Genomic DNA, 25,387 nt, shown 5'->3' with positions numbered 1-25,387 from the left:
AAGTAAATTGAATCGACTAAATGTAAGACTGATTTAGTGGACTTATATTGATAATATTCATTATAATCATATTTAATGTTGTTCCTCCACTTCATGGAGCTGCTCCACATGAACAAAGCTCAGAGCTGATCCTTTAAACATGATCTGAGGCTCTTTCAGACGCTCAATACAAGTTTGGATGATTTTAGTCTCTCCTTTTCATTTTTATTTAGTCTTATTTTAGTCGACTCAAATATCTGGACATTTTAGTCACAGTTTTAGTCTCATGAGAAACTTTTAATTTAGTTTTAGTCCAATTTTAATCGTCAAAAATATCACTTTGACTAAAATTAAGACTAACTATTTTAGTCGACGAAATCAACACTGATCAGCACCTGCTCAGTCCTTTCCTCTTTCTTTAATTTGAGCGGAACTGACAGTCTGCTTAAAGGTCAGCTCAAACTACACGACTTTTAAGCCCGATTTCACTCTAATTCTCAGTCGTGTCGAGTCTAATCGAGTCACGTCGAAGGCAGTCACAGAGTCGGGTCGTGTAGTGTGGACCCCCCATTCTATATAAAATCGTTTACGACTAGAAAAGTCGTGTAGTTTGTGCTGACCTTAAATCACAACAGCGTTTCACTGATCTGTCGTGAAGCACCGGGGACATGGTGGTAATAAATCCGACCTGAGGCGAGACGCTGCAGGGAAAACACGGGTTTGTTTGGATGTTTGGCATCCACGTGTGGCAGGAAAGGCCGTGACCGAGACGACGCTGTTTTCCATTTCAGTCAAAGTCATGTTTTTGCCAAAGACGAGACTAAAATCATCCAAACTTCACAGACAGTTTGAAAAAGTCTCACTTAAATTCTCTGCTAAAGGAGCAGCTCTGGAGACACTAAAGGCAAAACGACATTTTTTCAGTTTTCAGGTTTTGGGACAAATCTGTCTCTGAACATACAAGCTTTCACCCGGAAACAGAAAATATACCAAATCTTCACAGTAACATGTTTAAATATTGCGCTGATTCAATGTTCCCCCATAGACTTATATGGGAGAACACAATTTCAAGGGCCTTTTTCTCCAAACACATGTTTCTGTCATTGTGGCGACACTATGTCCACGTCAGTCGGACCTAAAGACTTCACATTTTCCAGCCTCGGACTGAACAATATTTGGAAGGTTTTTTCAGAGGGATTTTTTATTATCTAATCCCTTAAGCCCCATTTATTGAGTTTAATGTCAATAAATAAGGCGAGAATTTACACATTTTTACAATTGTTTCCAATAAAAACAGCTTATTTTAAAACTAAACAAAAAATCCAAAATCCCCTGTGAAAAAGTCTTGGTGACTCATTTATCAATAAAATGACATTTGAATGTAGCTCTGTCCATTATTCAGATTTCGTCGCTGAAAAGATGGGAAATTTGGGGCATTTTTAGGCATAAAACACCTTGATCTTATATGAAAAGATAAAATGACAGAAAACTTCTTTATTCTTTCTTCTTTATTAGGATCCCCATTAGCGCCACAAGTGGTTGCTCGTCTTCCTGGGGTCCTGACACAATATAAAATTGCAGAACAGTTAAAATAGAATCCATGAATGTTTCACATTTCATATAATCACGCAGCCTCATAGGACACATATAACACACGGTGACTCTGCTCACATGTACTGAGCTCATTCACCTTTTACTTTCAGCTTAAAGGGGCTGTATGGAAGTTCTCAGTTTTATACTCGCTACTGCCACCTCAGGTGTAATGCGTAACTGCGTGCATGACGCGCACATCCTAGTCCACGTACGGATAAACAGAAACAACAGCATTTGCATCACGTTTTGCACAGATTTGCAGACATGACTTGAACTGAGGTAAGAAAGTGTTATTTGTGCGTTTTGTCAACGTAGACAAAGTATAAATAAAACGTAGGCAACAGGTGTATTATAAGCGATGCACTAGTAAACATTTAAAAAAGATAAAACCTGTCGCATCTTCTCTAAGGCCCAAAAGTTAGCATTGCATTAGAAACTTGAAGTAGAGCACCTGTTTACGTGTTGTACTCCCATGCTTATATAAAGGGTTATCGAGATGTTTTTGTCCTGAAAAGCCTTATAAACTACTACTTCAGTTTGTAGATATAGTAATTAGCCTATACTTACAGTACTGCAGCTGCTGCTTGTGCAGACCCACAGAGCTACTATACATTTCTCTAATAATTATAGCTAACAAACTAGCATAACAATGACTCAACAGAACCAACATTCACTGAAGTTGCACAAAACTTGCTTTGAAAACGTGCTACTGGCTGATAGCTTGTACATTTATTAGCATAAGATATTATTTTTCACGTAAACCTGTAATTGTGTCTTACCTAAGCTAACGGTGGGTGTGTTTTCATACCGAGAGCATCTCTTAGCGCTCGCCATCGCTGAAAAGCTGCTCCAATATTGACTCTGGTCTTTGACCTGCGTCGCTCTGACTCAAGTTTACTTCACTTAATCGAAAGTTGTTGCTTGACTTTCTTGTGTTTTCTTGGGGTCTGTGATGGAGTTTCCGCTGGGCTCGAGGCCGGTCTCTTCTTGCTTTCCGCAGACTCCATCCTCACTGTTCAAAAGTTACCTCCTTAGAGCGGAGACATGGACGCCTGCGGCAGCTGCTCGGGCACACGCATGACGTCACGCGCTCTGATCCACTTTTATTATTGACAGTGCAGGCTTTTAGAGACAGGGCTGGGCTCATTCTACACATTAGGACATGGCCGGAACATGTAGGGCAGGCCTACTCAATTGGCGGCCCGCGGGCCAGCTCCGGCCCGCCAACCAATTAAATCTGGCCTGCGCCTCATTTTCCATAAGTACATCTATTTTTTGGCACTCTCCGGGCCGCGTTCGCGTCGCTCTGCGGAGCATTCGCGCCGGAATCGCGCTACTTTTCGTAGCAGTGCCTGCAGCCTAGCTAGCGTCTCTCCTACAGTGCGGCTCAAATGAAAACATGGCTCTTTAAAACGGTGTAAACGGAGTGAACAGGAGCTGATCGTTGGACGGACTGACAGGTTTTCTAAACCGAAGCACAAGGACAGTGTGCAGCGTGTTTTTGGACTTTTGTTCGGATTATCCCGCGACAGAAGCAGCGCTCTTCCCCCCCGCCGCAGATGACCACATGTTTCCCTGTCGTCTTCATCGTTACAAAGGGCTTGACCAGCTACTGTCAGGTAAGGAACACCAGTTCAGTTGTGGATGTTTGAAGGATGATGTTTGCGGATGATGAAGCTGATGGTGCATGAGTTTTGGATCAGTGTCCTGCACCTGCAGCGCGCGTGTTTAACCGCTCAGCGCTAAAGCTCGCTCTCTGGGCTCAAACTTAACAAAATAACATCTGAATCATGAATCTGACAGGTGCATTTTCTTCCTTTCTTCTCCGACTTCATTCGATACGTCTTTGTGGGAAATGTACAAGCGCAGAGATGCTCTTTGTGAAGTGAACAGTGAATGAGCGCGCCATCTCCAATGAGCTTCTCTCACTTTTATCATAAAGCGTGAGGTCTGGACAGAACAGCAGCTCAGGGGTTTGGTCAGCGCTTGTCCCTCAGCTGAGGAGCGGCTGAGCAGGAGTTACTCATGTTGTTTGAGATGAGCTGGTCTCACATGTAACTCTTATTCTGTATCAGGCCTTTGCTCTGGTTTAGATGGGATTTAGTCCTGCCTTAGCCCTTATAGATCATGCTTTGCTCTGGTTTAATCCTGGTTTAGTTCTGAGTCGTCCTAGTTTATTATTAGGCTCTTTATTATTCTGTATTAATATGTTATTGCAATGTTTCTAAAGCCTAAAATGCTGGAATATAAAACAACTATTGTGTTTAGGTCCAATTCTATTCTATTCAAGCATTGATGATGATGAAATTATCATTTATTTATCCCAAAAATATGAATACGTTTGGTGGCGGTGGTCGGCTCACCGACTGACCGGCCCAGTAGCCAATGACCTCCGACAAATCTGGCCCAGTGACAAAAGTAATTGAAGAGCCCTGATGTAGGGTAATGAAAATACTTAATTTTAACATTTTTAACTCCGTATAGTCCCTTTAAAGTGTGGTTTACTCTTAGTATTTCTGATGTTAAAAGGAAAGCAGTTCCAGGCGTTTGCTCCTCTGTACATAACGGTTCTTCTCATTGAGTCACTTTTGGGTCCTGGAACAACCACAGAGTTTGTCGTCACTTGATGAGACACAAACCTGTGACCAAACCCGCTGAATAAGAGTTTGTTGAACCAAAAACTGGGCTGTTTGTCCATCAGAACTTTGTGCATGACCATGAGGAGACTGGCCTGTAGTTTGGTCTCCTGAGCATCTCACGGACATTAGTGTGGAAAGGACAGTGAAGCACGACTGGAGCTGCTCTGTTCTGAGCCATTTGAAGTCTCTGAAGATGCTTTTGTGGAGCATTGGACCACACTATAGGGCAGTGATGTAGGTGAGACAATACTATGCTTTGGACCAGTGGTTCTCAACCTGGGGGTCGGGACCCCCAAGGGGGTCGCGACACAAATTTGGGGGGTCGCCAGATCATTTAGATAAAATAGCCATATTTTCATTAGCGTATAATCTGATATATTATTATTCTATATTATTTGTTTGTAGTTTGATGAATTTCATTTTAGCCAAAAATGTGATAAAAAATTGACAAAAAAATGACAAAAAATTGACCAAAAAATGACCAAAAAAAAGACAAAAAATGACAAAAATGTGACAAAAAATGACGAAAAAAATGACAAAAAATGACAAAAAACGACAAAAAATTGACAAAAATGTGACTAAAAATGACAAAAAATGACAAAAAATTCACAAAAAATTCACAAAAAATGGACAAAAATGTGACAAAAAAAATGACAAAAAATGACAAAAAAAGACAAAAAAAATGACAAAAAAGTAACAAAAAAATGACAAAAAATGACAAAAAAAATTACAAAAAATTACAAAAATGTGACAAAAAATGACAAAAAAAATTACAACAAGATCCTCTCGGCTCAGGCGGGAGTTAAGAGGTTAAGAATTATGTAATCTACTATTTCTATTTCTCACGGTGTGACCCGAGCGGGGGTCACGAATCCCTTTTACTGTTAAAATGGGGGTCGTGGCTCCAAAAGGTTGAGAACCACTGCTTTGGACGACAGTTTTCACAACAGCAATGTATTGTTTTCTCACATTTATGCCAGTGATCGACAGCAAAAGCTTCACATTGATGTCTGTGAATTTAAACTTTTTCCCTTTTCACCTGTAGTGTCTCGGATTATAATAAAAATCACCAATGACGAAATCAGTTTTACATTTAGTCGACTTTTCTTTCGACTGAAACTAAACTGAAATATTTGTAACACACATTTAAACCCGGCTCTCTCCATTATTCACATTTCACTGCAGAAAACATTGGCGATTTTTACACCGGAAACCCCTCATGTTTACCATAGAAAAGGTGAAATCATGGACTGGACTGGGTTTAAGTGAAGGTTTACTTTTAGTCACAGAAGCTCAGTCTGAGCCAGGAGGAGGGAAGTTTACAGCATCGCTCACGTCCAGTCCATGATTCTTCTACAATGGATGTTCCCTGGATGAACGAGAGCCTCCACAAACGACATTTCCAACACATTTGTTCTCATGTTCACGTCGGTCTCCACAGCAGGAGTTTGTAATTGATATATATTCACCTGGACACGCCCCTCAGCTCCACAGTGCTGTGTTTCAAACTGATCTCTCTCTCTTCTCTCGCCTTACTTGACACATTGTGCTGAGATTTGGGGTAATAATTATAAAACTACTTTACAACCGATATTCATCCTTCAAAAAAGAGCAATAAGAACAATTTATAACGCCGGTGACCGAGACCAATCCACTGTTTATTAAAGCCAAGATTCTAAAACTTCACATCACTTTTAAAACTGCTCAGTTAATGCACAAAGCTGAAAATAAGCAGCGACCTCTAAAAACTCAGCAGTTGATTTTCTGAAAGAGAAGGAAAATATCATTTAAGGGGCTTGGATCACTTTAAAACTGCCCATGCCCGGACATCCAGAAACAGTTTGTGTGTGTCCGTTTGTGGTCCTAAAATATGGAATAAATGACACGTAGACCTCAAACCATGTCCGAATATCAGACAGTTTAAACATCAATACAAAGAATGGATTTTCTCTAAGTATCGGAAGAAAATCTCTGACTCTTCATGTTCAGCTGTTGTAAACCTGATGTTGATGGTAGGGAGTATTCACACTGTATATGACAACTTGATTTAGATCACAGAGCTCAGATTATTGTTTTAAGGAAGCCTAAAAAGTAAATAGGAAAAGAGACTGACAGTTCTTAAAAGGGGCGGGACTAAATAAGTGTTTACTTCCCCCCCACTCCTTTCCGGACAGCCTCATTTCAAATGTGCAAAAGGTAAAATAGTTTGTACTAAGACGTAAATGTGTTGAGCTGCACGTCTGAAACTGAGCTCATCTGCCACGATCATGGCAGGTTGTGTTTTGAGTTCGTATGAGTTTGTGTTTTTATGTTTTGTTCATGGTCCGAATAAAATCTTACAATACTTACAATACAATCTCTCCTTAATGTGGCTTTAATGGACATTTGTGTGTCAGTGTTTGCGTGGTATTATCAGCGTGTCAGTGTTTGCTCTGAGTCCTAAACATCTGTCACATTTCTCTTGTATTCCTGAGCCCTGTGTCATCGATGAGAATAAAAGTGAGGATAAAAGTCTGGCTCTCACGGCCTCGGCTCCGGCTTTTACTTTCACACTTAAACCTTTACTGATAAAACCACACAAATAAACATGTCACATTTCAGAGACGGTTTAACCCTCTGTGGAATCAAACCCTTATGGCTCTGACACAGTGAAACCTCTCGACTCCCACCTGAACGGATCCCGTTTCATCCAGGCTTTCAAAAGGCTTTACCCCAATCAAAAAGCTTCTGGGGAAAAAAGCACCAAAACAGACACAAAAAATGAGAAGAAAACAAGGATGTAAACGCGACAAAAAAGTGACAAAAATGTGACAAAAAATCAACCAAAAAGTGACAAAAATGTGACAAAAATGTGACAAAAACTCAACCAAAAAGTCACAAAAATGTGACAAAAACTCAACCAAAAAGTCACAAAAATGTGACAAAAATGTGACAAAAACTCAACCAAAAAGTCACAAAAATTCTACCAAAAAGTGACAAAAACGTGACAAAAACTCAATCAAAAAGTGACAAAAATGTGACAAAAATGTGATAAAAATTCAACCAAAAAGTGACAAAAATTCTAAAAAAATGTGACAAAAATGTGACAAAAACATCTTTAAAAAAAGGTGACACAAAACAGCAACAACGTGAGGAAAAACATCAGTATTGTGGGTCTTAGCTTTCAAATGAGGCGTGACACTGGCCTGTTGTTCTGACGGCGCTCAGAGATTGTGTGTTTGTGTTGTGTCCTGTCTGCTGTGGTTGTGTTGTTGCATTGCACTCCCATAGTCTCCTAATAAAATCAAACAAAGTGTTATTTTCAACATCAATCAATCAATATCTCTTTATAAACGATTTTATTTGGACCTTTAAAAACATGGTTGTTCATCCATGAAGCCAAAGCACAAACAGAAATGTGAAGAAAGTGTCCGGAGTGTGAAGATGTAAATATAAATATAATCCCATTTACAAACTCGGACTCCATTATTTAGATTTCACTGCTGAAAATATTGGTGATTTTGTCCACTTTTATACATAAAATGATCCACATTTCCTTCTGATCTCAGTGTCAGTGATCCTCAGCCTGTGCCTTAAGGGTTAAGTGTGTGGCTGTGGTGACAGAGGGCGGGGCTTGTCCTCAGGTAAAGAGCAGGTGTTTCCGCCGCAGTGTCACAAATGTGCGGCTGAAGGGGAGATGACGGGACGGTCCTGTAATCTCCAAACCGAGCAGAAACCAGGGAGAGTCGGACAGAGGAGACGCTTCAGAGCCCACACTCAGGTGAGGCTTTGGAATCAGACAGAGCTTCTAAAAACAAGGAAAGAAATCTTAAAATGAGACGTTTTGTCTTGTTTGAAGGAAAAAATTCTGCCAATGGGGTCAGCATTGTTTTCTTGCTAAGAATTCTTTTTCCTAGAATATTTTTCTCATCATAAAACAAGAAAGAAACACTACATTTAAGCAAATCAATAATATAATAAAGCAAAATGTCCTCAGAAAATGGAATCCTTTAAGGAAAACATTCTTTTTTAGTGAAAAATTGAGGTGTTTTACTTAAATGTTGCTTGATTTAAGTAAAATGTTCTAAATTACTCACATTTGTGAGCAAAATGTTGTTAATGGGGCGACAGTGGTGCAGATGGTAGAGAGTGTCGTCTCATGATCGGAAGGTCAGGGGTTCGAATCCCACCTCCTGTAGTGCACACTGTCGTTGTGTCCTTGGGGCAAGACACTTCCCCCACATTGCCCCAGTGTCTGTGTACATTGGTGTTTGAATGAGAGGATGAATGGGTGAGTGGATCCTTGCTGTAAAGCGCTTTAAGTGCCTAATGTAGGTGGAAAAGCGCTTTATAAGTTGAGACCATTTAATAAAAACTATCTCCATGATGTGGAGCCAGGTTGCTGGAGGATTCACCTATTGTACATGTTTTTAGTGGTGGGGAAACGTACACAGACACGGGGAGAACATGCTCCACACAGAAAGGCCCTGTCCTGGTGGGAATCGAACCCAGGACCTTCGAGCTGTGAAGCTGAGGCTCTAACCGCTGTGCCACCGAGCCGCCCACTTTACAGAATGGAATGTATTATCTCTCTGTGAGAATCAGTTCTTAACCCCTTAACTCCCACCTGAACCGAGCACATTTTCTCCAGTTTGGCTTTACCCCAATCCAAAAGCTTCTGGAAAAAAGGTGAGAAAAAGCAACAAAACGGAGACGAAAACAATGATGGAAATGTGACAAAAAAGTGATGAAAAATTGATGAAAAAGTGGCAAAAAAGTGACAAAAATTGACAAAAAAATTGATGAAAAATTTAAAAGAGTTTCATGTGAGGCTGTTTGGATCCTGATGTCATTCCGGATTCTTCCACGTGGAGCAATAATCGGCTCAGAATCAGAAAACTGTTTATTACTATTGTCAAAGGTTTTACAAACTTTCTGTGCAACATGAAACAGACTAAAGGAATAATGTTAAAAATGAAAACAAAAAAAATCTATATATGTGTTTTTTGTCTGACGTCACTTCCAGGGCTCCATAACAAACTAAGACAATTGTTTTTCTGTTTTCAAAGACAGTCTTGGTCAATCCAAAACAGTAAACCTCGTACCTGGATTTCTGAGCAGGTTTGTCAACGACTAAAAGACAAATTCAAGTTAAATTCAATTCAAACAACTTTATTCATCCCAAAGGACAATTCAAAACTGAGACAAACAAACACATTCAGTACAAACGTCATGAACTGTAAATCATCAGGACACAAGAGAATAAAGAGGATTTTATTCAACATTTCTCACAGCTTTTTCCATCCTTACGTTTCCAGAATCTGAATTGTTTTATTGGCCTTTGTTATGATCAGGTTCAATCGTGCAACATGAAACATAAAACCTTTGCCTTAATGAAACTGAGCGTCTGAATCCTGAAACACATGTAAAGGTCAGTGGGACAAACTGGACCATCTTTGTTTATCGTCTAAACACTGATCCTGAACCTTTGCTTGTTGACTCGGCCTTAAGTCTGAAAAGCCAAAGCAAATGAATAAACTCATGATCAGAGACAAAACTATGCTAAAAACTGGGAAAACTTTGACAACTTAAGTAATTATTAACTCTTTTTGACCTTTAGTTTATGATGGATGTTGTATTAGTGGATCATTAACCTGTAGCTTTGCCTGAATCAGAGTCAAAGTGCGTCTGAAGGAGCGTCAGACAGAGCAGAGTCTCCGAGTCTCCGAGTCTCCGAGTCTCCGAGTCTCCGAGTGTCCGAGTGTCCGAGTCTCCGAGTCTCCGAGTCTCCGAGTCTCCGAGTCTCCGAGTCTCACTGTTTCCTGTTGGTTCAGTCTCAGGTAAATAAACTCAGCGTTCACATGATGAGGTTTATCTCTGTGTTAAAGGCTCTGATTCTCCCCCAGGACGAGACTCGGAGGAAATGGCAGAAGGAAAAGCAAAGCCTCCAGAGGGCAGCACTGAGCCACAGCTCTGTGGGACAAAGTGAGTTTGTTTCTTATTTAACCTCCTTCAAAGACAAATGTGACTAAACTCATTACTTTATGTTTCATGTTCAACTATTCGAGTTTGTGAAAGTTCCTTCACTCGTAATAAACAGTGAGTGGATCATTCACAGATCTGTAATAAAACTGTAGATAAGGTGTTGTCACGGTAACGCATTGGAACAACAGCTCTGGTGGCCATTTTGTGATGGTCATAAAACTAACCAGACTCTTATTATTGTCGTGATTTCTCTGAACGGCCTTTGATGATTCGATCTAACGCTCAGGGAAATATTGACATTTCAGATTCAAACATGAATCATCTTCTCTCCACAGAAGCAGATCCACAGCCTCAGTGTCGGCTCTGTCCATGAAGAGTGACTGGTCTAAACACTTCCCTCTGAACTTCAGACGTGAACCTGCTCCAGACTCACGGTGAGAAACAAACCTGATGTGAAGTTTATCCTCAGATAAAGCAGAGCAGTGAGTGGATCATTCACAGATCTGTGATAAACTCATGATAAGGCGTTGTCATGGTAACCCACTGGAACAACAGCTCTGGCGGCCATGTTGTGATGGGCATAAAACTAACCAGACTCTTCTTATTGTCGTGATTTCTCTGAATGGCCTTTGATGATTCGATCTAACGCTCAGGGAAATATAATATTTAAAGACTAAACAGATGAACGTGAGTGTGACGGGTCAAAGGAACAAAACATTATTAAATATGAATGTGGTAAAAATCAAAGCAGTAAAACTAGAAACAGAACAGGGTAAAACTGAGTTCCATAAAATCCCACATGTGAAAATTCTGTGTGAAAATCTGAGAATTTAGACGTCATTAAAATGAAAACATGGTTAATTTAAATGTCATTAATATGATGTTCATCAAAGTTATCGTTCTTCTCATGAACCTTATGTTGTTGTTTTTTATTCACTTGTTTAGTTTTAGCTCCTCCACTTTTCCCTCTTCAGTTTCAGGTCGTGCTGTAATATTTGTTATTTCCTGTAGATCTGAGTCTTAAACCTCAGGCCTCAGAGACACTGATGGATGAGCAGATGTATCAGTTTCCTAAATGGACCGAGACAAAGTCCAAAAGCTCAATGTGGAGACGTTTGTCACGACATTAGCACCTGCTGCTAGTTAGCTTAGTTAGCTTGGTTAGCTTGGTTAGCTTAGTTAGCTTAGTTAGCTTAGTTAGCTTAGTTAGCTTAGTTAGCCACAACAATAGCTTAAAATCCATCCATTTTCCATCCATTTTCTTCCGCTTTATCCGGGGCCGGGTCGCGGGGGCAGCAGTCTCAGCAGAGATGCCCAAACTTCCCGATCCACACACACCTCCTCCAGCTGTTCTGGGGGGACCCCGAGGCGACACCAGGCCAGCTCGGAGACATAGTCCCACCACCGTGTCCTGGGCCTTCCACGAGGCCTTGTCCCACTAGGACATGCCTGGAACACCTCCCGCGAGAGGCGACCAGGAGGCATCCGGAACAGATGCCCGAGCCACCTCAGCTGGCTCCTTTCGACGTGAAGGAGCAGCGACTCTACTCCGAGCTCCTCCCGGGTAACTGAGCTCCTCACCCGATCTCGGAGGGTGCGCCCAGCCACCCTGCGAAGGAAACTCATTTCGGCCGCTTGTATTCGCGATCTCGTCCTTTCGGTCATGACCCAAATCTCATGACCATAGGTGAGGATCACATGACCATAGGTGAGGGTGGGAACGTAGATCGATCGGTAAATCGAGAGCTTTGCCCCCGACTCAGCTCCCTCTTCACCACGACAGACCGATCCAGCGACCGCATCACTGCTGACGCCGCACCGATCCGTCTGTCCATCTCACGCTCCATCCGTCCCTCACTGAGAACAAGACCCCGAGATACTTGAACTCCTCCACTTGAGGTAAGGACTCCCCACCGACCTGAAGAGGGGAAACCACCTTTTTCCGGTGGAGAACCATGGCCTCGGATTTGGAGGTGCTGATCCTCATCCCGGCCGCTACACACTCGGCTGCAAACCGCCCCAGTGCGTGCTGAAGGTCCTGGTTCGTTGAAGCCAACAGAACAACATCGTCCGCAAACAGCAGAGATGAGACTCTGAGGCTCCCAAACCGGACACCCTCCGGCCCCTGGTTGCGCCTAGAAATTCTGTCCATAAAAGTAATGAACTGAACCGGTGACAAAGGGCAGCCCTGGCGGAGACCAACACGCACCGGGAACAGGTCTGACTTACTGCCGGCAATGCGAACCAAGCTCCTGCTGCGGTCATACAGGGAACGGACAGCCCTTAACAGAGGGCCCCGGACCCCATACTCCCGGAGCACCCCCCACAGGGCACCACGAGGGACGCGGTCGAACGCCTTCTCCAGATCCACAAAACACATGTGGACTGGTTGGGCGAACTCCCACGAACCCTCGAGTACCCGATGAAGGGTATAGAGTTGGTCCAGTGTGCCACGACCAGGACGAAAACCGCATTGTTCCTCCTGGATCCGAGGTTCAACTATCGGCCGGATCCTCCTCTCCAGCACCCTGGAGTAGACCTTACCGGGGAGGCTAAGGAGGGTGAGTCCTCTGTAATTGGAACACACCCTCCGATCCCCCTTTTTAAAGAGAGGGACCACCACCCCGGTCTGCCAATCCAGGGGCACTGTCCCCGACCGCCACGCGATGTTGCAGAGACGTGTCAGCCAAGACAGTCCTACAACATCCAGAGACTTAAGGTACTCAGGGCGAATCTCATCCACCCCCGGAGCCACCGAGGAGCTTTCTCACCACCTCGGTGACTTCAGCTTGGGTGATGGACGAGCCCACCTCCGAGTCCCCAGCCTCTGCCTCCTCATTGGAAGACGTGACGGCGGGATTGAGGAGGTCCTCGAAGTACTCCTTCCACCGCCCGACGACATCCCCAGTCGAGGTCAGCAGCCCCCCACCCGCACTGTAAACAGTGTTGGTGAAGCACTGCTTCCCCCTCCTGAGGCGCCGGATGGTTTGCCAGAATCTCTTCGAGGCCGACCGATAGTCTTCCTCCATGGCCTCCCCGAACTCCTCCCAGACCCGAGTTTTAGCCTCCGCGACCGCACGAGCCGCAGCACGCTTGGCCTGCCGGTACCTCTCAGCTGCCTCAGGAGTCCCACAAGCCAACAAGGCCAGGTAGGACTCCTTCTTCAGCTTGACGGCATCCCTTACTTCCGGGCGCCACCACCGGGTTCGGGGATTGCCGCCGCGACAGGCACCAGAGACCTTACGGCCATAACTACGAGCAGCCGCATCGACAATGGAGGAGGAGAACAGAGTCCACTCTGACTCCATGTCCCCCGCCTCCCCCGGAATCTGGGTGAAGCTCTTCCGGAGGTGGGAGTTGAAGACCCCACTGACAGAGGGATCCGCCAGACGTTCCCAGCAGACCCTCACAACACACTTGGGCCTGCCAGGTCTGACCGGCTTCCTCCCCTGCCAGCGGATCCAGCTCACCACCAGGTGGTGATCAGTTGACAGCTCCGCCCCTCTCTTCACCCGAGTGTCCGAGACACGCGGCCGGAGGTCAGACGACACAACTACAAAGTCGATCATCGACCTCCTGCCTAGGGTGTCCTGGTGCCACGTGCACTTATGGACACCCTTGTGCTCGAACATGGTGTTCGTTATGGACAAACTGTGACTAGCACAGAAGTCCAATAACAGAACACCACTCGGGTTCAGATCGGGGAGGCCGTTCTTCCCAATCACCCCCTCCCAGGTCTCACTGTCGTTACCCACGTGGGCGTTGAAGTCCCCCAGCAGAACAATGGAGTCCCCAGTCGGAGCACTATCTAGTACCCCTCCCAGGGACTCTAAGAAGGCCGGGTACTCTGCACCGATGTTGGGCCCGTAGGCCGAAACAACGGTGAGAGACCTGTCCCCGACCCGAAGGCGTAGGGACGCGACCCTCTCGTCCACCGGGGTGAACTCCAACATGTGACGGCTGAGCTGGGGGGATATGAGCAAACCCACCCCAGCCCGCCGCCTCTCTCCGCGGGCAACTCCAGAAACATGGAGAGTCCAGCCTCTCTCCAGGAGTTGGGATCCGGAACCCAAGCTGTGCGTGGAGGTGAGCCCGACTATATCTAGCCGGTATCTCTCAACCTCCCACACAAGCTCAGGCTCCTTCCCCCCAGTGAAGTGACGTTCCATGTCCCGAACGCCAGAAGCTGTGCATGTGGACCAGGTCGTCGAGGCACCTGCCTCTGACTGCCACCCAGTCCTCTCCGCAACCGACCCCTACGGATCCCTCTGCGGGTGGTGGGTCCACAGGAGGGCGGGCCCACGTCGTCCCTTCGGGCTGGGCCCGGCCGGGCCCCGTGGGCAGAGACCCGGCCACCAGACGCTCGCGTTCGGGCCCCAACCCCAGGTCTGGCTCCAGGGTGGGGCCCCGGCTGCGCCATGCCGGGCGACGTCACGGTCCTTGAATGTCGTACGTCCATTGGGGTCTTCTGAACTGCTCTTCGTCTGACCCGTCACCTCGGACCTGTTTGCCATGGGAGACCCTACCAGGGGCATAAAGCCCCAGACAACAGAGCTCCTCGGATCATTCGGGCACTCAAACAACCCCACCACGTTAAGGTAGCAGTTCATGGGGTTGATAGCTTAAAACCTTTTAGAAAAATGCTCTTCCATAACCTCTAAACCCCCACCTGAACCAAGCACATTTTCTATAGTTTGGCTTTACCCAAATCTAAAGCTTCACAAAAAATGCATAAAATATGTGACAACAACACGGCAGTCAGTTTTCTTTCAAATGACCAGTAAGCGTTAAAGGATCAATGACGAGTAAAGCTCTAAAAACATATTTTCAAAAAGCTTTTTCAAAACTGATGTCCTGCATATCGACAATTATGTGTTTGAATAAGTTATGTTTGTTAAATAACAAGTATTTAAATGTATTTTTTATGTATTTGTAGTTTCTCTTTATAAAAAGTGTCGGTGGCGGAACCGAGATTTTTCTGAAATGTAAATAGTTTCCAATAATGTGCACAAAGTCAAATCTTTGGCGAGTGAATCTTCGAGCCTTTCTCCTCTGAACATTTATCTGTGATTTGTAACTGATGCTGGAATCAGACATAAAACCAGAGGACGGAGCTCGGCCTCAGCCCAAAACAGTCATCGCTCCAGGATCGACATTTTAAAGCCATATCTGATATATTTTTCTAGTATTGTCTCTGACACTTATACCAGTGCTGGATCAGCATCTCTATAATGTTGAAATGGTCATTTGACATGTTTTTGCAGTTGCACCACCTGATATTAGCAACTCATTTCAAATGAAATGTTCTTTTATGTGGACTCTTACATTAGCTTTAGTTACTTTTAACACAAACTGAAAAATGTTATAATAATATATTTTCTCCTGATATTTACATTGGTTGAACCACCTGACACCGAAGGTGTGACATTTTACCTTGACCACTCAATGGTCGATGGTCAGAGATAAGTGAAGGTGAAACATATGAGAGGATCTGTGGACGATACATGGACTAAGTTTATGGACATGATATTAATGTTATTAAATGAACCATGTTGTTATAATGAATCCAAATTCACAGATGATTTAATCACATGTGGGATTTTACCACTTTCTGTTTTTCACACCTTTGATTTTTATCAAGTCCAGTTTTACTGCTTTGTTTTTTACCATATTCATATTTGAATTATTTTATCATTATTATTTGCGTTACTTTAACCCCGCGTACAGGAGAGCTACAGATTAAATAAAGGTTTTTAAAATGGTTCACTCAAAGGAAGTGATTTTATATTTTACTGATTGTATTAAGATCCTGTGATTGTCTAAACAGTGACTTTGAGTGAATATTCATGATCATATTTCAGTGAAACACTGACAAACCCTGATGCCCTTCCCTGTGTTACATTAGTATTAGAGTTGAAGTGAATCACAGAGATTCAGTTAAAGATCATAAATCCATCAGTAATGACTGGCTCCTCGTTGATCGTTATAAAGAAAATAAAAACATTAATCTGATTGTTCTGTTGGACTTTGGCTCGAGGCCTGAAGGAGCTGTGACCAGACTGAAATCCCACAGAGGGTTTTCCTCAGGGTCACAGAGAGCCCAGGTGGTGCTGAAGCTTCACCTTTGCCCTTTAAGATAAACAAGTATTATTGATCTGATTTTACTTTAATATTTGCCTTTAAGCCAAAATCTTATATTAAAGTCATCTCTGCTCCTGCATTAATACGCCCCCTGCTGGCCAGAGACTGACTTCACATTTCAGATTCAAACATGAATCATCTTCTCTCCACAGAAGCAGATCCACAGCCTCAGTGTCGGCTCTGTCCATGAAGAGTGACATGTCTAAAGGCCTTAATCCAAACTTCAGTCCTGAACCTGCTCCAGACTCACAGTAAGATCTGACCTGAACACAGAGTCTCAGCAGCTAAACTGTGCTTTATATTTGTGATTGTAACTTGTGAAATGTTAAAGACGTGCTCAGTGCTGTGTGTTTGTGTCACAGAGAAACAGAGTCAGAGCAGGACGCCTGGCCTCAGTGTGGAGACACAGGCAACAGTCCTGATCAGGGGGTTCAAGGCCCTGCACCAGGTGAGTCTGCTCAGTCTGAGACTCATCAACTACAGCAGGGAATAAGAGACCTGTTCATCAACATTAACAGGTGTCTCCTCCTCTGTGTCCAGGTGAAGGTCTCCACAAGGTTCTGAAGGAGCATAAGCAGAGCCTGAGCAGCAGATGTGAGAGTGTGACAGAGGGAAGTGAAGAATCAGGAGATAGAACTCTTCTGAACAGCATCTTCACTGAGCTGTACATCACAGAGGGCCTCAGTGAAGAGGCCAGAGCCCAACCTGGGGAGAGGAGTCTGGAGACACAGTCCAAGAAGAAGGAGGTCCAGGAGATCACCATCAGGTGCCAGGACATCTTTAAAGCTCTGCCCCCTGAGCAGCAGCAGGGGGCGCTGCAGCAGGGCTCCATCAGAGCCGTGCTGACTGTGGGCGTGGCTGGAGTGGGGAAGACCTTCTCAGTCCTGAAGTTCTGTCTGGACTGGGCCCAGGGCTCAGAGAACCAGGAGCTGCAGCTGGTGGTGCCACTGTCCTTCAGAGAGATGAACCTGGTCAGAAGGGGGCGCTACAGTCTGATGGAGCTGATCCAAGTGTTCCATCCAGCGCTGGATCCACAGGTCACTCTCATTTAGAGAAAGCTTTACCTTTCACATCATATATTTCAAAGTCTCAAACACTTTTGAAATGACTCCTGGCTCTCAGGGCGTTTGTTAGTTCAGTCTGTGTTCACATTCACTGTAAACCCTGCAGTCCCTCACACTGGAGCTCCACCACTCACTGGTTTAAAGTGAGGGTTGAAGGAAAGTGGTGTAAAGTCATGGATGTTAAATGTTGTGTTTCTCTGCCCCACAGACGCTCACAGCCCACACTCTGTCCGTCTGTAAACTCCTGTTCATCTTTGACGGCCTCGACGAGAGCAGACTGTCTCTGGACTTCAGCTGTGAGCTCATCTCTGAGGTCACACAGAGGTCAGAGGTGGGCGTACTGTTGGTGAACCTCATCAGAGGCGCTCTGCTTCCTCACGCCCTTATATGGATCACCTCCCGCCCAGCGGCGGCCCATCAGATCCCAGCGCGGTGCGTGCACAGGGTCACGGAGGTCAGGGGCTTCATCACTGACCCACAGAAGGAGCAGTACTTCAGGAAGAGGTTCTCAGATGAAGAGCAGCTTCAAACAGTCCTGTCCCACCTCAGAAACTCCCGCAGCCTCCACAACATGAGCCAGATCCCAGTCTTCTGCTGGATCACCTCCACAGTCCTGGACCACGTGTTGAGAAGCCATCAGAGCGGACCACTGCCCCAGACCCTCACAGACATGTACGCACACTTCCTGTTGGTGCAGACGCACAGGAAGAGGAAGTACGGAGCAGGAGCTCAGGACAAAGCAGAGAAAAGTCTCACTCATGATGGTGCAGTTAGGTCTAATGACAGCATGAAGAAGAGTTTGTGGAAGGCATTTGGTCAGAAGTTTAGGTCAAAGAAGGTCAGGTCTGAGACCTGGGGGCTGACAGAGGCCGACACAGAGCTGCTCCTGAAGCTGGGGAGACTGGCCTTTGAGCATCTGCAGACAGGAAACATCATGTTCTACCAAGAAGACCTGGAGCAGGTGGGTCTGGACCTGAGCGAGGCCTCGGTCTACTCCGGACTCTGCACTGAGATCTTCAAACGAGAGAGTGTCTTCAACCAGTCAGTCTACTGCTTCATCCACCTGAGCGTGCAGGAGTTTCTGGCAGCCGTTTACCTTCACCACTGCTTTAAGAACAACCAGGAGGTGGTCAGAGAGTTTCTTTATGGAAGTGAAGGAACCGTCTCAGGGTTAAGTGAAATAAATGAATTTCTCATAAAATCTGTTGAAAAGTCCCTGCAGAGTCCAAACGGCCACCTGGACCTGTTTGTGCGGTTCCTTCATGGCCTCAGTCTGGAGTCCAACCACAGACTTTTAGGAGCTCTGCTGAGTCCAATCGACCAATCAGAAATCACAGAAGTCATTAAAAACCTTAAAGAGATGAACACAGTGAAAGTCTCTCCCGACAGAAGCATCAACATCTTCCACTGTCTGATGGAGCTGAAGGACCAGTCTGTGCAGCAGCAGATCCAGGACTTCCTGAAGTCTGGAGGTGGATCTAAGGAGAAACTGTCTGAGATCCAGTGCTCGGCTCTGGCCTACATGCTGCAGATGTCAGAGCAGGTCCTGGAGGAGCTGGACCTAAACAAATACAACACGTCTCCTCAGGGTAAACAGAGACTGATCCCAGCGGTGAGGAACTGCAGGAAGGCTGTGTGAGTCCTCAGTCACAGACAGAAGCTTCACAGACCTGTTAGAATCACTCACATTTCGCTCTAACATCTGTTACAGGTTTAGTTACTGTGGACTCTCAGATCTTCACTGTGAAGTGGTGGCGTCAGTGCTGAGCTCCAGCCCCTCCCATCTCAGAGAGCTGGATCTGAGTGGTAACAGACTGAGTGACTCCTCAGTGTCTGTGCTGTGTGGAGGTCTGAAGAGTCCTCACTGTCAGCTCTCCTCTCTCAGGTCAGTGCAGGTCTGAAGAGTCCTCACTGTCAGCTCTCCTCTCTCAGGTCAGTGTCAGGTCTGTGACGGCTCTCGCTCGTCCATCCTCCACTCTCCTCATCCTTTAATCACTGAGTGATGGGACGTAACCGTTCTCTGAGAGTAAAATAAAGTGTATGAGATCATGTCTGAAAAACTACAGCATTTACCCCCGACCTCTGAGTCCTGCTCCAAACCAGAGTCTCAGATGTTCAGCTGTAGCTACAGAAACTCCTCTGACTTTACTCTGGACTTAATCACTTCATTTATTCTTTATTTAGATTGTGGGGCTGTGGTTTGTCAGAGATCAGCTGTTCCTCTCTGGCCTCAGCTCTGAAGTCCAATCCCTCACATCTCACTGAGCTGGACCTGAGTGAGAACAGTCTGTCTGACTCAGGAGTGTCTCATCTGTGTGGTTTTCTGCAAAGGTCAGGCTGTCGCCTGCAGATTCTCAGGTCAGTTCACAGTCTCTGTGTCAGGGCTCAAGACAAAAATAATAAATTTCCAGAAGAATAAAATCTTAGAAGTTTTATCCATAGACTTTTAGAATATATTAACACATTGAGTGACAAAAAGAAAAAAAACATGTTTCTGCATTTTTTTATTACAAAACGAGACAGTCTTAGCCTGGCCTGAGTCAGACTGATTCTCATGTTCACAGATTCATGGGGGAAACAGTCTTGAATTGTGCGATTTGAATCTCGCTGACTCCGGCAAAACCAAGACGAGCCAATCAGAGCGCGGGAGCTCTGTGTGTCGTCTTCTGTGCTCGGATTTACCATCAAACTCCTCCGGCCGTGACCAAAACAGTGAAGATGGCGACACAACAGTTCATCGTGTGTTTTCAAAGCCCCGCCCAGCGGCCCCGCCCAGCAGTCCTGCAGCAGCTCAGTGTCAGAGGAGGGAGAGCAGAGGGATCTCCTGCACAGAACATCTCCTCACCTTGTGCTTCAGATGCTCTTTAGTTTTTTATCCGTCGGCCTCATAATCACAGACCAATGAGGTCGACAAGCCGACAGTTTATGATCTAAACATAAACCTTGTGTCAGACGCGAGCGCTGTTTACTGCGAGTCACCACCGCGTCCTCGGCAACGTGTTTTTGTAACAATACTTCAGCTCCATGTTCTCTTCAAACAACGTGAAACTCAGGCCCAGACATTCTCAATAGTCCATGTTCTTTTCTTGAAGAGTGAAGAGTGAAATGAGGGAGACAGTTGTGTTTCATAAAACACACAATATTTGATCAAACTAGCCTCTGTTTAGCTTAGGATTTCTGAGGAACCGAGACACGTAGAATGAAAGTGTTTCCACCTCCTGAGAGCTGAGAGTCTCAGCTTTCAAACGGGCCACAGCCTGTGTCCATAACTATAACACAGAATACACTGTGGTGCTACAAATATCAGGAAAAATGGTCTGGATTGTTGGCGCTCAATGTGTTAAATGTCATTTTAAAATAATCACGAAACAAATGAAATATTTTCATCTATTTATGCTTTTTATACATTAAGACTTGTATATTGTTCAAACTATATTTTAGAAAGTTTTAGAAAAGAATTAGACTTTAAACAATTTGTGGAAAAGTTTGTTGTTTTAAATGATTAACTCTTCAGTTTAAATTCATGACTTTTATTATTCAAGATGTGTCTTTGTGTTTGTTTTATCTGTTTTATCTCTGGACTTTAAGAACTTTATTTATTTATGTATTTATTTTATTCAGACTGGAGTTCTGTGGTTTGTCAAAGATCAGCTGTTCCTCTCTGGCCTCAGCTCTGAAGTCCAACCCCTCACATCTCACTGAGCTGGAGCTGTGGGCTAACTATCTGAGAGAGTCAGACGTGAAGGAGCTCCTGGTCCTCAAACAGAGCCCTGACTGTCGACTGGAGACACTGAAGTGAGTCCAGACTTTATCAGACTGTTCTGAACCTGGAACATTTTCTATTTCCTAAACACACTGAGGCTGTTGGAGTTTGTTTTAAAGAGTTTTTTATCTTAAATCCATTCTATCATTAAAGGTTATTCATGAAGATCAAGTGTTAACCATGTTATTACGTTATATCCTTATGAAAAACAGACCTGGAGTGAGTTTAGTTTCAATAATCATCATATTCAGTTTATCTCCGTCTTCCTCAGTCACATCAGCCCACACTCCGATACACGGGAGATGTAACTGTTTTAAAAGACTTTATTATTTTTCATTGTCTTTCCAGATTAATTATTGTGAATAATAATAAGTTGAATAAATTATTCCTGATTTCTGCTTCTCCACAGCTGGTGGCCTTAATAATGATGTTCAGCAGCTCCAGATCAGACGCCTCAGTCTGAGTCCAGGAGAATAAACAGAAGGATCCAGGATCACGGCTCAGAGGAACAGGTCTGAGCTCCATCAAGAACCTGGAGACAAAAAGAGAGAAGAAAGTGAAGTCCTTCAGACTCTCCAGGCGTCTGATTGTTTTTATTGATATAATATAATGATGTGTTTGGGAAAACACTAAATACCAAATACTTGCCTTAAAACATATTTTGTAACATATTCTGTTACTTTGTCTAATCGGAGTACTGTATTCTGAATACTTTTAGAATACTTTCCCATTGATTGTCAGTATATTTATGTATAAATATGGCGTCTGATTACAAAACTGAAGATTACGATTGTTGGAACACCTGTAATAAACTCACTCAGCGTTTATTAGGAACTCAAAGACTCGTGTGGCAAAAGCACCTGAGCAGCAGATCCCCCAGATCTAATGTAAAGTCATGGAATAAAACGCTCGTCTTTCTAACTACAAACACCACAAGGGGGCGCTGTGGGAGTTCACATTCACACTGACACAACTTTACACCTTCACTCGAGGAGGAGGAAATGCTTTTTAAACAACAGATGTTCTTTGAATGTGTTGAAACTCATTTGTTGTTTAGGCACGATGTGTTACGAATGGCATTTTTTCGTCATTCGTGACGTTCGTAACATGACTTAACGCGTCTCAATGGGATTCTTAACAGAACGCATCAGTTCGTGACATTCGTGACATTCGTGGAGAAAGTTTTTGTCCGTCAAAAAATCTTCCACGAATGTCACGAATCACCCTCTGTTCGTGGAGTTCGCAGCGGAGCGTGTCCTGTCGTGATGAGTAGTGGCGCTTCGTAATTCAACGTGAGAGCATTCGTACAGCATTCGTACAGCATTCGTAGAGCAGAATCACTGTTTTCACGCACAAAATTGATGGAAACACACGCTACACCGAAAAGTACATGTTCCGACCTGCGGCAGCAAAAGAAAAGTCCCACAGACTCGGCCAGTCCGCGCTCCAGGCCCGGGACAGAACCTGCTGCCGCCGCTCCTGAAGTTGTTCCGCCGGCTATTCTTCCTCCTGCGGTCGTTCCTCCTAATGTTTGGGAGCCAGTCCCTGCCATCCCTATTGCCCCCCCCGCTGGAGAACCCCACTGTTATATATTTGTCACGATTTTCCAAGCGTTTGTGGGGAAAAAGGGACAGTAAGAAGTGCGCCTTTCCCGCGGTCCCTGAATGCATCTCCCACGCTGCCTCCACTGACCAAAACAACAGTGCGTGTTAAACATGTGAAACAAGCGGCGATGGGCGCGGGGCAGGTGAAGACAGGCCTGTGTTTGTGGATTATAAAGTTTTTCCAACTGGAGCTGAGGACTGACCAGACGAGTGAGAATCATTGGATAAAGAGGTTTAAGAGCAGCAAGTTCCCCGGAAGATCGAGTGCACAGTGAGTGTAGTGTTTTTATGTTTATTCTGTGGAGTGAAGTCAGCCCAAATTGTGCGGCTGTTGCACGGACTTATCTGACATGAAGCGCGTGCGTTTGTTGATGTGTCTTGATAGATTCAGTCTGTGTTTGCCCGTGTTACACGTAGGCCTGAGCTGGTCTATTTACTTTTTGTTTAACCCGATTTGGCGAGAGCTCAACGGGTCAGGGAGAGCACGGCGGAGCGAGACGTCCTGCTCCGCCTCCACTCCGGTGTGCGCGGCAGGCGGTCTTGTCCACATTCGCCCAATTCTTGACAGATTTTTGACAGAACGCGACAATTCCCAATAACTCGCAACAGCACGTAACAGTGCGGGACGCATATTCGTGACCGTGCGTAATAACTCGTGCATTAATCGTAACACGCAGTAACAGGTCGCAACAGTTCGTGGCGGCGCGTGAAACCTTTACCCCGAATCACTCACATTCGTGATCCTCGGCCACGAATGTGGATTCGTGGCATTCGTGACTTGTCGTCGTTATGTGTAAACCCAGCATAAGATTGTGTAAAAACTAGGGGCAAGAAGCAGAAAATGTGGCAATTTGTGTGATTTGTGCAAATAAATAAAGGAAAAATCTAATAAAACAGTGCAAGATGTTTATTATTTATTCATTTACAGACTTGGAAAATCCACATAGATAAAAACGAGGCCGACTCTAATTTGACTAAACGTAATAAAGTGACACACGTTGGAGAAAGTGTTGGAGTTTTCCACTGTCCACTGTCCCGGCTCCTGAAGGTGTCGTTGTGTCCTTGGGCAGGACACTTCCTCTCTCTCCAGTGTCTGTGTGCACCGGTGTATGAACGAGAGCGACTGGTTCTTTTCTGTAAAGCGCTTTGGGCCTAAAGAAGGTAGAAAAGCTCTGTATAAGTCGAGTCCATTTACTGTGTGTGTTTGTGAGATGTTTACTCATAAAAACAATCATTTCATTCATAAAAACGTTTCATTGTTTTCTCATAAACGTGTCCAAAAGTGGAGACGCTTTTCAGACAAATGTTTGTTTCAGTTTATTTGATTTAAGCGACACGAGCTTGTCTCAAAAGCTCATCTCCATTTTGTCACTTTTTCCAAGGAGCTTTTAGATTTGGGTAAAGCCAAACTGTGGTGGATTCAGGTGGGGGTTCAGAGGTTAGAATTACAAATGGCCGCTCATGGTTCTTCGCATTTCTTTAGTAATTCTCTTCTTTGACCAAAAAGAGGATTTATTTCACTCTAAACTAGTATTAGTGAAACTGACTAAACCAAGTGTTCGTTTGCAGAAGCTGTGGGACGAAGAGTCTCAGTCCCTCGTCTTCAATGTGGGCGGTGTCACAGCAGGGGCGTGTCCGAGGGGGGGCCAACGGGGGCCCCGGCAACATAAACACAGTTCATCACAAGAGCGTTTCACTGATCTGTCGTGAAGCACCTGGGAAATGGTGGTAATAAATCCGACCTGAGGCGAGACGCTGCAGGGAAAACACGGGTTTGTTTGGATGTTTGGGATCCACGTGTGGCAGGAAAGGCCGTGACCGAGACGACGCTGTTTTCCATTTCAGTCAAAGTCATGTTTTTGCCAAAGACGAGACTAAAATCATCCAAACTTCACAGACAGTTTGAAAAAGTCTCACTTAAATTCTCTGCTAAAGGAGCAGCTCTGGAGACACTACAGGCAAAACGACATTTTTTCAGTTTTCAGGTTTTGGGACAAATCTGTCTCTGAACATACAAGCTTTCACCCGGAAACAGAAAATATACCAAATCTTCACAGTAACATGTTTAAATATTGCACTGATTCAATGTTCCCCCATAGACTTATATGGGAGAACACAATTTCAAGGGCCTTTTTCTCCAAACACATTTTCCTGTCATTGTGGCGACACTATGTCCACGTCAGTCGGACCTAAAGACGTCACATTTTCCAGCCTTGGACTGAACAATATTTGGAAGATTTTTTCCGAGGGATTTTTTATTACTTAACCCCTTAAGCCCCATTTATTGAGTTTAATGTCAAAAAATAAGGCGAAAATTACTTTAAAACTAAACAAAAAATCCAAAATCCCCTCTGAAAAAGTCTTGGTGACTCATTTATCAATAAAATGACATTTGAATGCAGCTCTATCCATTATTCAGATTTCGTCGCTGAAAAGATGGGAAATTTGGGGCATTTTTAGGCATAAAACACCTTGTTCTTATATGAAAAGATAAAATGACAGAAAACTTGCAGTTCTTTATTCTTTATTCTTTATTAGGATCCCCATTAGCGCCACAAGTGGTTGCTCGTCTTCCTGGGGTCCTGACACAATATAAAATTACAGAACAGTTAAAATAGAATCCATGAATGTTTCACATTT

At 44.5% G+C, this 25,387-nt stretch overlaps 2 protein-coding genes across 2 annotated transcripts in view; both read left to right on the top strand.

Annotated features, from left to right (window-relative positions):
* LOC306981091 (NACHT, LRR and PYD domains-containing protein 3-like) overlaps window positions 1–25,387 on the top strand; it is a gene marked incomplete at both ends in the record, with an annotated part of 491,281 nt that overhangs the window by 344,600 nt on the left and 121,294 nt on the right. Inside the window, one exon of the mRNA XM_079580641.1 lies at window positions 19,565–19,738. Coding sequence (XP_079436767.1) covers window positions 19,565–19,738 — 174 coding nt within the window. The remainder of the gene's footprint in view (window positions 1–19,564; window positions 19,739–25,387) is intronic.
* LOC306980679 (protein NLRC3-like) lies at window positions 15,621–19,466 on the top strand (the record flags this gene model as incomplete). Its single annotated transcript, XM_079580108.1, has 6 exons — window positions 15,621–15,630; window positions 16,857–17,326; window positions 17,619–18,094; window positions 18,209–19,015; window positions 19,092–19,246; window positions 19,447–19,466. 6 exons carry the CDS (start codon window positions 15,621–15,623, stop codon window positions 19,464–19,466), a joined length of 1,938 nt encoding a protein of 645 aa, XP_079436234.1.

This window comes from Gobius niger (assembly GCF_951799975.1).
Source record: "Gobius niger genome assembly, chromosome: 21".
NCBI classification, from domain to species: Eukaryota; Metazoa; Chordata; class Actinopteri; order Gobiiformes; family Gobiidae; genus Gobius; species Gobius niger.
This window is presented reverse-complemented; position numbering and strand designations above follow the sequence as displayed.